The sequence below is a fragment of the Ovis aries genome, chromosome 5, assembly GCF_016772045.2.
Source record: "Ovis aries strain OAR_USU_Benz2616 breed Rambouillet chromosome 5, ARS-UI_Ramb_v3.0, whole genome shotgun sequence".
Lineage (NCBI taxonomy): Eukaryota > Metazoa > Chordata > Mammalia > Artiodactyla > Bovidae > Ovis > Ovis aries.
In genome coordinates this window covers 92,427,918-92,445,033 of record NC_056058.1, presented here as the reverse complement: position 1 = coordinate 92,445,033, position 17,116 = coordinate 92,427,918, and the positions used below count along the sequence as shown (strand labels likewise).

The following is a 17,116-nucleotide window of genomic DNA, read 5'->3' as shown; positions in this document are numbered from 1 at the left end:
TCCCTTTTGAACCAAGACTCAGATTAGAATATCTTCTTTTGATGTTAGTTGTTGTTCAGTCGCCTAGTTGAGTTTGGCTCTTTGCGACCCCGTGGACTGCAGCCCACCAGTCCTCTCCATCCCTCACCATCTCCCAGAGTTTGCCCATGTTCATGCCCATTGCATCAGTGATGCCATCCAACCATCTCATTCTCTGTTGTCCCCTTCTCCTCCCACCTTCAATCTTTGCCAGCATCAGGGTCTTTTCCATTGAGTCGGCTCTTTGCATCAGGTAGCAAAGTATTGGAGCTTCGGCTTCAGCATCAGTCCTTCCAATGAATATTCAGGACTGATTTCCTTTAAGATTGACTGGTTTGATCTCCTTGATGTCCAACTTACAGTTTGGGTTATTTGTATTGATGGAAATGACTTACTAAATGATACTATTCCATATTCGGATGCCTCCAGTAACCTTTATGGTAAAAAGAGTTCCTGTAGATTCTTTACGTTTACTCCAGAGCTGCCTGTGAAAATTCATGATTTTGTATCTGTTTGTCAAAGTCAGATTCCAAACAATTTATCCTCCCACCCCAACAATAGAAAGACATAGTGGTAGGTGTGCGATATTTTGTAATGTTACAAGTATTTCTATTATATTTTAATGAATTTTGTTTAACAGATTTTTCAAAATTCCTTTGTTTTGTTACAGTACACATTCACAATTATTATTAGAAGTTCTGTTAAGTTTATAAAGAGCTTATTTTCTTCATTTAAATTAATAAGGATTCCTAACATTAGTAACTTTTACCTTCATAAAATTTCACAGTTGAAGAAAAAAAAACTGGATGCTTACATACTCAATTTAAGTTCTCCTTCAATTATAAATATGCTCACTTGGAATATGGTGGATAGAGGTTGTATTTGTACTTATATATACTAGGTCTGGTTTCAAATACCACAGAGCGGTAAGACAGAATGTTTTTGCAAATGATAAAAATCAGATCTTAGATTAAGGATTTTTCTTTATTATTCATACCTTTTAGAATTTTACTGAAACCAAAAGATTTTAGCAAAATTATTTTAACTATCTACCTAGAACTGTGAGACTGTGCTGTGTATTTGTTTCTAAACGTAGATAAAATGACCACAAAAGAAATTTGGCTACTGATGCTCTATGAAGGCCCTTGGTACCTTCTAACTGCTTCAGAAATTCAGGGAAGTTACAGTTCCTAGAAACCATGGAACTTAGTTTTATGTTTATCACAGAGCTGGGCCATAGTTTGGTGAATCTGTAAGTACACTGTTTTTTCTGCTGTTCAGTGTGTTCTAATAGCTACAGGCTATTGTACTCACTGCTAATAGGCAATTAAAAATATGTTTACAGCTCTATCTTAAAGGAACCAACAACGGAAAGCCTTCAAGCCCTGTGTGCTCTCGGATTGGCAATGCAGGATGCTACACTGTCAAAGGCTGCGCTTAATGAGTTACTGAAGCACAGCAAACAGAACAGTGATTATCAGAGGAGCCTGCTTACTTCAGCCATCTATGCCCTGCAAGGCCGCAGTGTGGCAGTGCAGAGACAAGCAGCCAAAGCTGTTCACAGGTAAATTCTGTACTTGTGAACTTGGGGTCCAGTTGTCCTTGATGAGATTGTCTTTGCTATTTAGACCTTATTAAGATTATTTGCGTGCGTGCTAAGTCACTTCAGTCGTGTCTGACTCTTTGCGACCCCATGGACTGTAGCCCACCTGGCTCCTCTGTCCATGGGATTCTCTGGGCAAGAATACTGGAGTGGGTTGCCATGCCTTCCTCTAGGGAATCTTCCCAATTAAGATTATACAATGAGGTAATTGTGTATATTTGGAAACCAGGTTGTGGTATTATGAAACTGTATATAGGACCAGGTAATTGACAATTTTTTCATGTCTAGTGATTTAAATACAAAATTCAGTTGATAAAAAAAGAACAGAAAATTTTCCTTTATTCAGATTAAGGCCCAAATCTTTTTTAGTATGAAAATCCTTACAAATTCTCAAGTTGGTGATATTGTCAGTTTGTTGATACTGTTCAGTTGAATGGTTTTAGGAGTTTTTTGGCCACTCAGAATTCATTAATATATTCAAAATTTGGAAAGTAGAAAGCTGTTATCATTAGTCATAGTGGTTATTTGTTTTATTTTCAACAGAAAAGTGTTATATCTGTAGTTTATTTTCCTTCCATAATTCTGATCTCTGTGTTTTCTTTGAACGTGACATATTAAATTTCTTTAAACTTCCCTGATTGGATCTCATGGCTCTGTATCCATCACATTGCTGATTTTTCTTTCTTCTTTTAATAAAGAGATAAAATATTCTTTCTAAAAATTCAGACACTTCCAACCACATGTGGACAATTAATTTGAACTTGTTTTAGATGTTTAAAAGATTCTTAACTTAGATACTAAATAAAATGTTGACAAAGTAACTCCCATCTCTAAGCCCTCTGCTTTTGATGATTGTTACAGTAACCCAGCTGATCCTGCTCTTTGGTCCCTGTTGTCCAGAGTGGTTGCCCAGTATACTCAACGAAATGCAAAGGTGAGTAGCGTTCTAACTTCTGACCAAAGGTAAAGTAGCTTATTTTGTAATATGTAATTTCAAAGTATTGCTGTTATCATTCTGGAAAATAATACAACGAGGGAGTTCTTTTATTTAATGAAGTTATTCCTTAGTTACTCAGCAAGTAGTACACTGAGTTTCTTCCATGTACTATTGTGCTGCTGGGGTGTTATGGAATATACAAAGAAGGAGGTGGACTTTTTTGAATATATATAGATTAAGTTGGGCTTCCCTGGTGGCTCAGACAGTAAAGACTCCACCTGTAATGCGGGAGACCTGGGTTTGATCCCTGGGTGGGGAAGATCCCCTGGAGGAGGGCATGGCCACCCACTCCAGTATTCTTGCCTGGAGAATCCCACAGATAGAAGAGCCTGGCAGGCTACAGTCCATGGGGTCTTGAAGAGTTGGACACAACTGATCGACTAAGCACAGCTCATAGTTCGGAAGCATTGCTATTGTGTTTCAGAATACCCCCAAATAATTTTATTTAAGTTTCTTAAAGATAAGAAAGTAACAACTAGAACAATGCTTATGTCTAAAAATATAAGGCTAAATATGAAGTAATTGATGTTCCATTAAAGGGATCTTCACTGTTGTTAGTTCATAACAACAAGGTATTTTCAAGAGTCAATAAAGTATTTTGTTAATTTCTATGGTTAACATGGCCTTTTATACTTTACATAACTAGTTAGTAAACATTATAGTAGTAGCTACTATGTTTTGAATACTTAATACATGTAGTAATTCCAGTATCTGAAGTCTGTACATCTGTTTTTGTTTGTTGTTTCTGTTGGTTTTCATACTGGCCTTGTTTGTTGATTGACTGTGTAAACTTGAAGATTGCTGGTGGAAATAATTTGAGGCCTAGTATTAAGGTACCTTTCTATAGAAAGAAATTGTACTTTTAATGCCAGTACTTGGGAGTTCCACCAATCTGGAACCACCTTAAAGAAGGTTTATAGCATGAGCTTTCTGGACCATACAGGCTACTGTGTGCCTGGGTTTTCAGGGTCATTTGAATTCTGGTCTAGTTCTGATTCACCTTAAATCTGAGTGTGTAGCTCCTTGGCCAGGAGTGGGGGAATCTCAGCGTATTTTGGTGCAGGTTTCCTATATACTTGTTCCTTGTGTGAGTCCTGGGCTCTAATTTCTCACCCACAAGTCCTTCAAACTGAAAATTAAAATTTTTTAGGAACTGCAAACTGACTTCCTTCACTTATACCTCTGTGGATTTCAGTTTTCCCTTTTAGTTTTGGCTTGAAAAGTCCTTAATACCTTGTCAGCTAGCCAGTGCTTTTAAGAATACATGCTTCTTATGCTTATTAAACATTAATGTGAAATGAAATTACCCCATAATTTTGTGTAAACCTAATTCGGTAGACCTGATATTCTGCATTTCTGACAGCCTCCCAGAGAACGTCAGTTCTGCTGGTATACAGGCCACACTTTGAGTAGCAAAGTTTTATCCTACAGTTTGTTATTTTCAGTGAATGTTTTGTTCCAAGAACCTGAAAGACCATCATTATTAGACTCTGGAATGAAGCATTTATATGCCAACTACTGTGCTTGGCATTTTTATCTGTCTTGTCATTTAATCTCAAAAGCATTATGAATCTCAAAAGCATTATGAAGTAGCTGGAATTAAGTTCGTTTTGTAGAGGAGAGTACTTGAGACATAAATATTCAATAACTTGAGCAAAATCACAGTTAGTAGTTGCGGTGATGAATCATTTCAGACCTTACTCGTGAATCTTTTTTTTTTTTAATTCGTCTTCTATTTGTTTTATATTGACATGTTTTTTAAAAGTTTATTTTTAGCTTTCTTTATTTGCTAAATATGATTTTAAAAATATTTGTGATATACTTAAAGTAAGGTAAAGTCACTCAGTCATGTCCGACTCTTTGTGACCCCATGGGCTGTAGCCTACCAGCCTCCTCTGTCCATGGGATTTTCCAGGCAATAATACTGGAGTAGATTGCCATTTCTTTCTCTAGGGGATCTTCCCGACCCAGGGATCGAACCTAGGTCTCCCACATTGTAGACAGACGCTTAACCACCTGAGCCACCAGGAAAGTCTTATATACTTATTTACATCATTAAGTGCGATATACTTAATGATGTAAAATGAAGTATCAGTTCAGTTCAGTTCAGTGGCTTAGTCGTATCCGACTCTTTGCGACCTCATGAATCATAGCATGCCAGGCCTCCCTGTCCTTCGAATTTAAAATGAGATCATTCTTACAACTTACTTTCTTTACCAGGTGAAACATCTAATTGAATTTTTAAAAATTAAGAATTTCAAGCCAACTTTATGAAACCTAGGATGCTGCATAGATTTTCCTTATTTTTAATATTGAGTAGATTATTGAGGCAGTGGTGAGTTTCATGATGCTCTGAGCTTTAATTACCTATTTTGCTAGGGTCTATAGATGTTTTAAAAATATTGTATTTTCTTGGAATAAAGTTATATTAGTTTATCTTAAAATAAGTTTTGTGGAATCTTCACTGAGTCTTTGTTTCACAGTCTTGTATATTGTTAGAAAATTGTATGTTTGTTTGTTACCACTGTGAAATCATGTAATTGTTGGACCTTTAATGAAAATTGTAAAAGAGCTGATTTCAAATTCTCATAGTAGAAAAGATTTTCTTCTATAAAAATATTAAACTGGTTTTTTGAAACAGTGGTATTAAGTTGGTGCTTGGGGAACTTAAAGGTTTCGCTGGTGGCTCAGTGGGTAAAAAGTCTGCCTGCAATGAGGGAGACCTGGGTTTGATCCCTGGGTCAGAAAGATCCTCTGGAAAAGGAAATGGCAACCCACTCCAGTATTCTTGCCTAGAGAATCCCATGAACAGAGGAGCCTGGTGGGCTACAATCCATGGGGTCACAAAGAGTTGGATACGACTGAGGGACTAACACTTTGACTTTCTCAGGAAGTTGAAAAGTTAATATAAATGTGATAAAACTGAACCTTTCAAATGATTTAATGTAAAGATTTTATCAGTCTTAGGTTTGACTTTTTCATGAAAGTTTATGCATTTATCTAAGTAATCATTTGTTTGCTATTATAGGGAGGTGCAGTGGCAGGAAACGTGGCTCATGTTCTGGACTCAAATCATGGAAAGGTTAGTTTGCCCCAATTCAGGGGAGTGTTTTACTTGTTAAATAATATTATTGGTGAATGAGTAATTTTTTTTCTTAAGCTCAGGGGTCACATCATATTCAGTATAGTACTATTTTTCATCACTTTGAAAGTCAAGGAGCTGTAAAGAGAAATGGTTAACACTCGTCTCTTATGTAGAAGGCATTACTGTACACTGCAGTAAATCAGTTGGCTATGGGAAGCAATTCAGCAGAAGATAAGAAAAATACTGCACTAAGGACCATTCAGAAGGCAGCTCTCCTTTCTCCAGGTGAATATAATATAATCCATTTCATTGCATAGGATTCTGTCCATCTTGCATTTGTGAAGCAAAGTTTGTACTTTTATAAAATGAGAGAATTTTAAAATATTTTAAGATCTTGCATATTATTTGATTATCTTCATTCAGCTACTGATACTTGAGAGATAATTAGTTACTGAAGTAGGCTCAGAGGAATATCTCTTTAAAGATAGGTCATTAACCATTATTGAAAATCTGAATTATATACTTTCAAGAAGTAGTTTTATGTCTGTTTTCCCATCAGTCAGGTTTAATCAGGTTTATCTATAGTTACTAAATTATTTAATAAACATGTTTAGTTACCTTTATGTGTAGTTTCTTGAAGAGTGGAGATATGTATTCTGTTATAACTGTTAGAACTGACAGGGTGCTGACCTCACCTGAACTAACCTCTTCTCAGTTCTAACCAGAATTGTATGTGTACTATTGATCAACAAAGGCCCAAGGAATTGCTATAAATGGCATCAGCATTCTTCCATTACTACTATTGGAAAAATGCTTTAGATAACTGGAAAGTCTGGCAAAGTAGGGTTATGGGGTATATTACAAAATACTGTTTTTAATATAAAACATAGCTTTAAACAGTATATTCCACCAGAGCACTTCAAACATTTGTTTGATCAGAATACTATTGCTTTTGGCCTGGACTGTAGGGAAACATTGTACAAAGAACAGATTTGATGTCATCTTCACAATGAATTATAAAGCTTGTAACTAATTTCAAAGATTATTTTATAAAACAAGTAGACAGACCTGTCTTTGTTTCTTTTTTCTTTCATTTTTGAAATAGAATAAAAAGAAACCTAAATATTTGGTTTTGTCTATGTTACATGTTAGGTAAGTGTCTGATTTTTAAGTGTTCTCAAGCAAGTTATTAGGTATAGAATTGCTCTCAAGAATTCTTACTGTGGATCTAGAATGATTGATGTAAGTCTTTGATTATGTAAGTGAAATACACTTAAGAAAGGTGAGATTGCCCAGGAAAGTGAATGTAATTATAGTTATGTGTAGTGGCTGTGTACCTAGGCTCTGTTGATCTTTAGTTTAACAAAGTGTTTTTTTATTTTTTATTATTTTACTTTACAAATACTGTATTGGTTTTGCCATACATTGACATGAATCAGCCACGGGTGTACATGAGTTCCCAATCCTGAACCCCCCTCCCACCTCCCTCCCTATATCGTCTCTCTGGATCATCCCTGTGCACCAGCCCTAAGCATCCTGTATCCTGTATCGAACATAGACTGGCCATTCGTTTCCTACAGGATAGTATACATGTTTCAATGCCATTCTTCCAAATCATCCCACCCTTTCCCTCTCCCAGAGTCCAAAAGTTTGTTCTATACATCTGTGTCTCTTTTGCTGTCTCGCATACAGGGTTATCATTACCATCTTTCTAAATTCCATATATATGTGTTAGTTTACTGTATTGGTGTTTTTCTTTCTGGCTTATTTCACTCTGTATAATCGGCTCCAGTTTCATCCATCTCATTAGAACTGATTCAAATGTATTCTTTTTAATGGCTGAGTAATACTCCATTGTGTATATGTACCACAGCTTTCTTATCCATTCATCTGCTGATGGACATCTAGGTTGTTTCCATGTCCTGGCTATTATAAACAGTGCTGTGATGAACATTGGGGTACACATGTCTCTTTCAATTCTGGTTTCCTTGGTGTGTATGCCCAGCAGTGGGATTGCTGGGTCATAAGGCAGTTCTATTTGCAATTTTTTAAGGAATTGCCACACTATTCTCCACAGTGGCTGTACTAGTTTGCATTCCCACCAACAGTGTAAGAGGGTTCCCTTTTCTCCACACCCTCTCCAGCATTTATTGCTTGTAGACTTCTGGATCGCAGCCATTCTGACTGGTGTGAAATGGTACCTCATTGTGGTCTTGATTTGCATTTCTCTGATAATGTTGAGCATTCTCTGAGTGATGTTGAGCATCTTTTCATGTGTTTGTTAGCCATCCATATGTCTTCTTTGGAGAAATGTCTATTTAGTTCTTTGGCCCATTTTTTTTAAACAAAGTTTTGGTAGATGGTACTCCAAGGAATCTTTATAGAAATTTAAATGTAATCCCAAGAATTTAGAGTTGAATGGAAAGAAATCCAATGTCTGTTAGATTAATGATTCTGTGATATTAAAAGATATGTTTAGCCAAGTATATGAAAAACTCTAGATTTCTAGTATATGTATATATATGTGTGTATATGTATACATATTTGTATATAATAATTATCACTTTGTTTCATAAGGAATTTGAGTTGCTGGTTATTTCTAGAAGAAAAGACAACAATTCTTCTGAACTATTTATGTCAAGAGAATTGCTTCCAGCTAATATCTATCCCTTCCCCTAAAATCTAAACTATATAGTACTATAAGATCCTTAAATGAGTAGTTCATTTAATCTTAGAAATATAGAAATTGAGTCCATTTCAGTTGAAATTACAGAATATTACACCTGAGGGCACCTGAGCTGTCATTTAATTTAGATGCCTTGTTTTATAAAAGTATGTGTTCCAAAGGAAAAGTGGCTGCACAGTTAATTAGTGGCATTGTTAGACCTAAAACCCAGGCCTAAGACTCAGTCATGTGCCTTTCATTATATAGTATGCAGATCACATCATAAATTCTAGGAAATGGTCCCCATTTTCTTATTCTGGGTTTAATTATGTTCTATGATATTTAAAATAAGGTAGTCATTATCTGGGCAGAAGCTATTTTGTAATATCAAGGTAACTACTTAATTTTTTGTAAAAATTTTTGGTCTGCATAACATTTCTAATGATTCTTGTATAATCTATAAATGAAATAGATCTACTTCAGACATTTTATGGAAGGTATATGTTGGATGGGGCAGTTAGATAAGAAAAAATTAAAATCTAGAGCTAAGGAGTATATTTAAATGACTGTATTGTTAACTGGAACCTCTTGTAGGATTTTAAAATTATCCATTTTTTCTTTAAGGGCAAACGGACTGAAAATATTAACCTGTAAAGTATTATTTGTGAAATAAAAGACCAAATTAAAAAACCTAAATTCCAAATCCAAGTTCAGCTTTCTGTTTTCACAGTTAACTCTTGAAAAGAGTCTGTACTCATAATTTGTTTTATTACCTCTCAACTCACCACCCTGAAGCTGCTATCAAGGTGTGAAGGAAGGAAAAAAAGATCAAATAAATGAAGGGATATATAATCAAAATTGATTCACTTGGAATGATAAAGTGACTTTCATGTTTGGCTGTTAGAACATAGGTAAAATGGAGTTGTCTTGAGGTTTTCCTTTGCTTCAAACTTTTCTTAAGAACTGAGAAATTGTGTTACCTTGCTTTTCCTATGACTGAGCCTTTAGTATAGGGACAAAGTGATGAACACAACTGAGACTTGTCCTTGAAATTCAATGAATGTGACTGTAATTAACCTTTCTACAACAGCATAGTACTCTAGGCACCGCTCATGTAACCAGCAGTGGAAGAAGAGTTTAATTGGATATTTCTTATCCTCTGATGTGTTTGGAAAAAAACGGCAAAACTTGAAGGATGAATATAGGATTGTGTCTTATGAGTTAGTTTTTCTTTCAGAAAATAGAACATTTCTGTAGATACCATTTTTTTATTTTTTGGTGTTTATAAACTCTTACTTTCAGTTTTGGTAGGTTTTCAGCAGCATGTTGATATCGACAAGGCTCCTAATTGTATTTCTTATGTCTAGGTGATCCTGCTGTCTGGGCTGGGCTGATGGCAGCTTGTCATGCCAATGATATACTGGCTCTAGTGAGCGGCACTCAGCCAAAGAGGATGGATTTATACTTGGCACTGTTATCGGCTGTTTCTGCTTCAAGTAAGTTTGAAAAAGCATTTAATACATGATACATTCAAGATAAAGTATTCAGAAGGATATTGCCAAAAGCTAATAGGCAGAATTAGCCCTGCATGAAAGGCTATTATATTCTCATCTAACAAAGCTTAAAAACAAGACAAAATGGTCAAATCATTTTTAAGGAGTTTATCTGCATTCAGAACAAAGCTTAAGAAGATTATAGGAACAGAAATATCCAGCATTAGGCAAGGTAAAATTCACAATGTCTGGTATCCAGATAAGACTTGATAAGCATGCAAACAAGCGGAAAAATACCACCCATGATGAGGAGAAAAATCAGTCAGTAGAAACAGATCCACAAAAGACACAGGTAGAAATCTCTTTAGTATGTAATTAGCTGTTTAAAGCACATCCGACAATAGCACAGAGGCCAGGAGGAGAAAATGGAAGTATTTTGTTGTAAAGGTTTTATACTATAAGTGGTAAAATATTACAGTCATCTGTAAGTATTCATGGGGGATTTGATCTGTGACCTCCCTCAGACATCAGAATTCACTGATGCACAACTCTTAAGTAGACACTAAAAATAATAGAGTTATAAGTTTGCAATAAGCCACCGAAGTAGGAAAAAATGGGGTATAAAAAGTAATCCAAGAAAGGAAGAAAAGAGAACATTGACTAAAGAGACAACAACAGCATAACAGAGTTAAACCCAACCAAATCAATAATCAAGTTAGGTATAAATGGTCTAAGTACCCCAGTTAAAAGGCAGATTGACAGGTTGGATAAAAAAGCAAGAGCTTTTACTGCTTAAAGGAAACATAGCAAAATATAGACCTATATTTTAAGACAAAAGTAATCTCGTGCTATCTATAAAATATCTGTAAAAGAGATAGGCAACAAGCACCTGCCTTATATAAAATAGATAAGGACCTGCTGTATAACACAGGTCAGCTATATTTAATATCTTGTGCGTGAGTGCTCAGTCACTTCAGTCGTGTCTGACCTTTGGTGACCCTATGGACTGTAGCCCACCGAGCTCTCTGTCCATGGGACTCTCCAGGCAAGAATACTGGAGTGGGTTGGTTGCCATGCCCTCCTCTGGGGGATCTTCCCCACCCAGGGATCGAATGTGGGTCTCCTGCATCTTCTGCATCGCAGGCAGATTCTTTACCACTGAGCCACCAGGGAAACCCTTTAATAACTTGTAATAACCTATAATGGAAAAGAATCTGAAAAAGAATATATATATTTTTTATATATATATTCATGTGTCTGTATATACACACACATATGTAGATATGTATAACTGAATCACTTCTTTGTATACCTGAAACATTGTAAATCAGCTATATATCTATTTTAAAAATATTTTTAAAAAAAGACAAAAATTATCTAACAAATTAGAGAATGGTAAAAGACTCTTGCGAGTCCCTTGGATTTCAAGGAGATCCAACCAGTCCATCCTAAAGGAGACCAGTCCTGGGTGTTCATTGGAAGGACTGATGCTGAGGCTGAAACTCCAATACTTTGGCCACCTCATGTGAAGAGTTGACTCATTGGAAAAGACCCTGATGCTGGGAGGGATTGGGGGCAGGAGGAGCAGGGGACGACAGAGGATGAGATGGCTGGATGGCATCACCGACTCAATGCACATGAGTTTGAGTGAACTCTGGGAGTTGGTGATGGACAGGGAGGCCTGGCATGCTGCAATTCATGGGTTACAAAGAATCGGACACGACTGAGCGACTGAACTGAGCTGAACTGAAAAGGCACTCTATGCCAGTACTGATCAGAAGAAAGCTGGAGTGCCTCAACTAAGACCCAGCACAGCCAAGTAAGTAAATAAATATTTAAGAAAAGAGAAATTTCAAACAAGCTAAGGTTTCAGGGCACATAATATTTCCAGTAATAAGGAGGGACATTTCACATTGGAATCAGTTTATCAAGAGGACAGTTTAGGCACCAAGTAACAAACCTTCAAAACACATACGATCCATGTGGTTTTTCCCAATAACATAGGTAGAAAAAATGAAAAATTATGGAAAAATACACTTATGGAACTGAAATAAACTTGTAGAACTGAAAAGAGAGATCAACAAATTCATAATTACAGAGATTCAACAGTCTTGATAATTGTTAGAAAAATTGGACAGGAAATTAGTAAAGATACAGTAAAAGCTTGAACAATATCAACCAGCTTGACCCAGTTGTCATTTATAGGAAAGTACTCCTAACAAGAGCAGAAGGTGTATTTTTGTCAAGTATACACAGACTGTTTGTATATCACATTATGGGGGCTTCCCTGGTGGCTCAGCCGGTAAAGAATCCACCTGCAATGCTGGAGACCTAAGTTCGATCCCTGGGTTGGGAAGATCCCCTGGAGAAGGAAATGGCTACCCACTCCAGTATTCTGGCCTGGAGAATTCCAGGGACTATATAGTAGTCCATGGGTTTGCAGAGTCAGACATGACTGAGCAACTTTCACCACTACAGCATATTATGAGCCATTAAGCGAATCTAAATAAATTTAAAAAATTAAAATCATACAGAGTATGTTATCTTAATACAGTTGAATTAATTTAAAAATCAATAACAATAAATCTGGAAAATTCTCAAATATTCAAAAATTTAATGGACTTCCAAATAATCCAGGTCAAAGAATGAAGCAGGAGGGAAATTAGAAAATATTTTGAACTGAAAGTATTTTGAAAGTAAAAAATCAATATATAAAATTTTGTGATACTAAAGTACTGCTTATAAGAAAATTGTAGCATTAAATGTCTACTTCAGGAAATAAGAAGGGCCTCATATTGATGATCTCACCTTCTCCCTTGAGAAAGTAGAAAAAAGAAAGGGAAATTAAACCAAAGTAAGCAGAATAAAAGAAAATAAAGAGTAGAGATCTGTGAAATAGAAAACAGAAAATCAACAAAAGCAAAACCTAGTTCTTTGAGAAGATCAATGAAATTGATAAACCTCTAGCCAGGCATCAGGAAAAAATTGTCAGGAATGAGAGAGGATGCATCTCTGTAGCTATTAAAAGGCTCATAATGAAAGTGAAAGTGGCTTAGTTGTGTCTGACTCTTTGTGACCCCATGGACTGTAGTTCACGGAATTTTCCAGGCCAGAATACTGGAGTGGGTAGCCTTTCCCTTCTCCAGGGGATCTTGCCAACCCAGGGATTGAACCCAGGTCTCCCACATAACAGGTGGATTCTTTTACCAACTGAGTCACAAGGGAAGCCCAAAAAGGCTCATAAGAGAATCATAAGAACAATTTTATGCCCCTAAATTTGGCAATGTTGATGAAATGGATAAATTCCTTAAGAGACAGCTCACTTAAGAAGAAATAAACTGAATAGCTTTATATCTGTTAAAGAGACTGAATTTATAGTTAAAAATTTTCTTATATAGAAAACTCCAGGGCCAGATAGAATTCTGCCAAACATTGAAGTAAAAAATAATACCAGCTCTATACAAACTCTTCCAGAAAATTGAAAAGGTGGCATTTCCTAACTTCTGCTATGAGGTCAGTTCAGTTCAGTCGCTCGGTCATGTCCGACTCTTTGCGACCCCATGAATCACAGCATGCCAGGCCTCCCTGTCCGTCACCAACTCCTGGAGTTCACTCAAACTCAGATCCATTGAGTCGGTGATGCCATCCAGCTATCTCATCCTCTGTCATCCCCTTTTCCTCCTGCCCCCAATCCCTCCCAGCATCAAAGTCTTTTCCAATGAGTCAACTCCTCGCATGAGGTGGCCAAAGTACCGGAGTTTCAGCTTTAGCATCATTCCTTCCAAAGAACGCCCAGGGCTGATCTCCTTTAGAATGGCCTGGTTGGATCTCCTTGCAATCCAAGCTATGAGGTCAGCATTACATAAATACTGAAACTAGAGAAAGGCATTACAAGCAAACTACGGAACTACAGATGCAGACATTTATAACAAAACTTTCACAATTCAAACCCAGTAACACACAAAAAGGATAGTACTACATGATGATCAAGTGGGGTTTAGTCTAAGAATGCAAGGCTGCTTCAGTATTTGAAAATGAATGTATAAAATTTACCATGTTAAACACTATGAAACATGCCAAAGAGTTTATACTTTATGATTTCATTTATATGAAATTTCAGATAATGCACACTGATCTATTGTGAGTAAAAATAATGGGTGTTTGGGGACAGAGGGAAAGAGGAGAGGTGGGTTGGGGACAGGAAGGATTACCAAGGAGTAGGAGCAAGCTATTCATGATGGTGGATGCATTTATTATCTTGATAGTCGTGATAGTTCATAGATGGATGCTTATGTCAAAAGTTATCAGATTTATAGTTTGAATGTGTGCAGTTTATCATGTCAATTATATTGCAATAAATCTTTACTTTTCTCATTGAATTATTTTCAGTTTTACTGAAGACTGATTTTTTTTAATGTAAGTCACAAATATAAAAAGTCTTAAGTTATTCAGCCACAAATATTCCTACTATGAAACTTTTCAGAAACCTGTCTCATGTTGAGATACTCTGATATTTCAGTGGTATGTGTAAAAGTTGTATTGTATGGTAAGTTTAATTGTCATACTTAATAATTACTTCTCAGAGAACACATTATAAACTGCAGAAAAAAGTTTTAACATTGACTTGTTTTATTGTAGTTAAAGACAAAGAATTCTTTGAAAATTACAACCAGTCTCTTGAAAGGTGGTCTCTGTCTCAAGCTGTCACTGGTCTAATAGACACAGGAAGAATATCTGAAGCTGAAGCCCTCTGCACAAAGGTATTTTTATGGAATTGAGATTCATGAATTCTTATCCTACTTGGAAAATAACTTCAAAAATAGAGTGCACATTATTTAGAGAGCATTTGGTTGTGATGGTGGTGGTGATGATAATGAAGATAATACCCAGCATTAACTGAGTACTTACTATAGGCTAGTTAATACATTTAGCAGTTTGTATTTGACCTTCACAACAATCCTGTAATTTAGGTATATATTATTATCCCCATTTATACAAAAGAGAAAACTAAGGCTTAAAGAGTGTAACTAATTTGCATAAGAGTTCACAGGTAGAAATTGAGAAATTGATAGACTTGCTGTTTAAGCTCACATGTGTCTGACTCTTGAGACTCAAAGTTGAATTTATTTGGGGTATTTCTTATGAAAGTAGTATTTTCCTTTGATTTCTAGTTACTCTCTTTAGAATGCCATGTTTTCCAGCATCCCTGCATTTTCCCAAAGTTCTGAACCATATAGAATGACTGTGGGGACTGTTAAGTGGGTGACTGAAATTATTGAGTAATCAGTTTTTACCTACCTGGATTGTAGTCTCTGTGAGTAAATTCTTAGACTTTGCCTGACCCATAGTAGAGGCTCAATAAATATTTATTGAATGAACAAATCAGTTTTATAAACCTACTCAAAAATAACTTAATGAATAAGGAGAGTTTTAGACATCACTTTTCCTGAAAACACCTTTTTTTTTTTTTTTTTTCCTCATAAATATTTACCCGGGAGATTGTGTTGTTTTTCTAGAAATGTTTTTTGAAAGATCACTATGAATTTTACAGAGAGAGAGGAATGGATCTTTGAAGATCCCTTTGGTCCTTGAATTCTTTGAAAAGCAGAATCATACATTATCTCTTTTATTTAAGAAATTCCATCTAGGTTCAGGACAGTTCAGTATAATACAATGAATGTTTAGTGAGCGTAAATTGGCAGTTGCTTCTTACTCTCTCTGACAGAGAGTATGAACGTTTCCTCGTCATTTTAAGGTTCTAATCTCTTACTTAGAAGAAAGCAATCACATACCTTTCAGAAATAAGGACATTTAGAACTATGACCTAATAGAAGATAAAGAATTAGATTATTGAGAGACAGACAATAAAGAAAGATATGTCTAAAACAATAGTGGAAGGACTTGCTTGGAGAACTAGCCTTAACTTCTTGTATGTGTATATTGTGGATACATATTACATATTGTATATATAATTATAATACATATATACATATAAACAATGTATACATTTATAAATATATATACATATACATATAATTCTTTTATGTCTGTATGTATATGTTTTAAGGTATAAATAAATGGCTTAGGGAAATATGTATAAGAAGTTTGTGCCTGGAGGAAGGACAATGTGTATCTTTATTAAGATGTTGAGAAAGGAAAAAAATTATAGCTCCTTCCTTCTTACATAGTATGTGCATGCTCAGTTGCTTCAGTCATGTCCAGCTCTTTGCAACCCTATGGATTATAGCCCGCCAGGCTTCTCTGTCCATGGGATTCTCCAGGCAAGAGTACTGGAGTAGGTTGCCATGCCCTCCTCCAGGGGACCTTTCTGACCCAGGGATCAAACACGTGTCTCCTGAATCTCTGGCATTGCAGGCGGACTCTTTACTTCTGAGTCACCAGGGAAGCCCCTCTTACATAACACAGTTTCTTCCAAATAAGGGGTAATACTAGCCTTCACTGTTAATTTTATATTTTCTTAGTTCAGATATTTATATGCAGACCCTAAATTTTTCAGGCTATCACCTAAGAATAAACCAAGTCAAAGGGACATACTAAATCTAAAAGTGACAATTTATAAACTACAGTAGTAGTGTTACTGATTTTAGAGTTTATTTAAGTATAGAGTTTGATATTCCCAAGATGATCAGTGTTCTTTTTTTTACTTTTGCTGTTATTTTTTAAAAAGGTTAAATTCAGGTTTTTTGTTTTTTGTTTTTTGTTTGGTTTTTTTTTTTTTTTCAGTATAGAGAATAGCTTAATTGCCTTTTACATTTAACATTTCAGAACCTGTTTCATGAATTTCTGTTTGGGGTTTGATTTTTAGAATTTAAAGAGTAACCCTGATCAACCAGCTGTTATCTTACTTTTGAGACAAGTTCAGTGTAAACCACTCCTGGAGTCACGAAAACCTCTCCCAGATACTGTACTTGATGAGCTGCAAAAAACAGTCATGTCCAACTCAACCTCTGTTCCAGCTTGGCAGGTAAATTTTCTCTTTTGTTATGTGAGTCCTGAATTAAAATGCTCTCTGATGTTCAGTGAGGTCAAGGGTGTGCCCCATTTTTTCCTTGCCTTTAAACCCACTGTGTCTCTCATTTTCACACAGTAGTTAATATGTGGTTAATATCTATCATTAACCACAATAGTTAGAGAAACTAAAGAAGTTGATTATTCATTAAGGATCTTCTGTTGCATGGCTTTAAAGAGTTTAAAATCGCTGGTTATAAACCTTTCCATTTAAAACAGTGTTGAA

At 35.8% G+C, this 17,116-nt stretch overlaps 1 protein-coding gene across 3 annotated transcripts in view; it reads left to right on the top strand.

Annotated features, from left to right (window-relative positions):
* Positions 1 to 17,116, top strand: part of SKIC3 (SKI3 subunit of superkiller complex) — a 102,224-nt gene that overhangs the window by 61,932 nt on the left and 23,176 nt on the right. For all 3 annotated transcript variants that reach the window (XM_004009085.6, XM_042250770.2, XM_060416615.1), the window contains 7 exons: positions 1,364 to 1,582; positions 2,483 to 2,555; positions 5,647 to 5,700; positions 5,877 to 5,988; positions 9,736 to 9,864; positions 14,500 to 14,621; positions 16,688 to 16,846. In XM_004009085.6, coding sequence (XP_004009134.2) covers positions 1,364 to 1,582; positions 2,483 to 2,555; positions 5,647 to 5,700; positions 5,877 to 5,988; positions 9,736 to 9,864; positions 14,500 to 14,621; positions 16,688 to 16,846 — 868 coding nt within the window. The remainder of the gene's footprint in view (positions 1 to 1,363; positions 1,583 to 2,482; positions 2,556 to 5,646; positions 5,701 to 5,876; positions 5,989 to 9,735; positions 9,865 to 14,499; positions 14,622 to 16,687; positions 16,847 to 17,116) is intronic.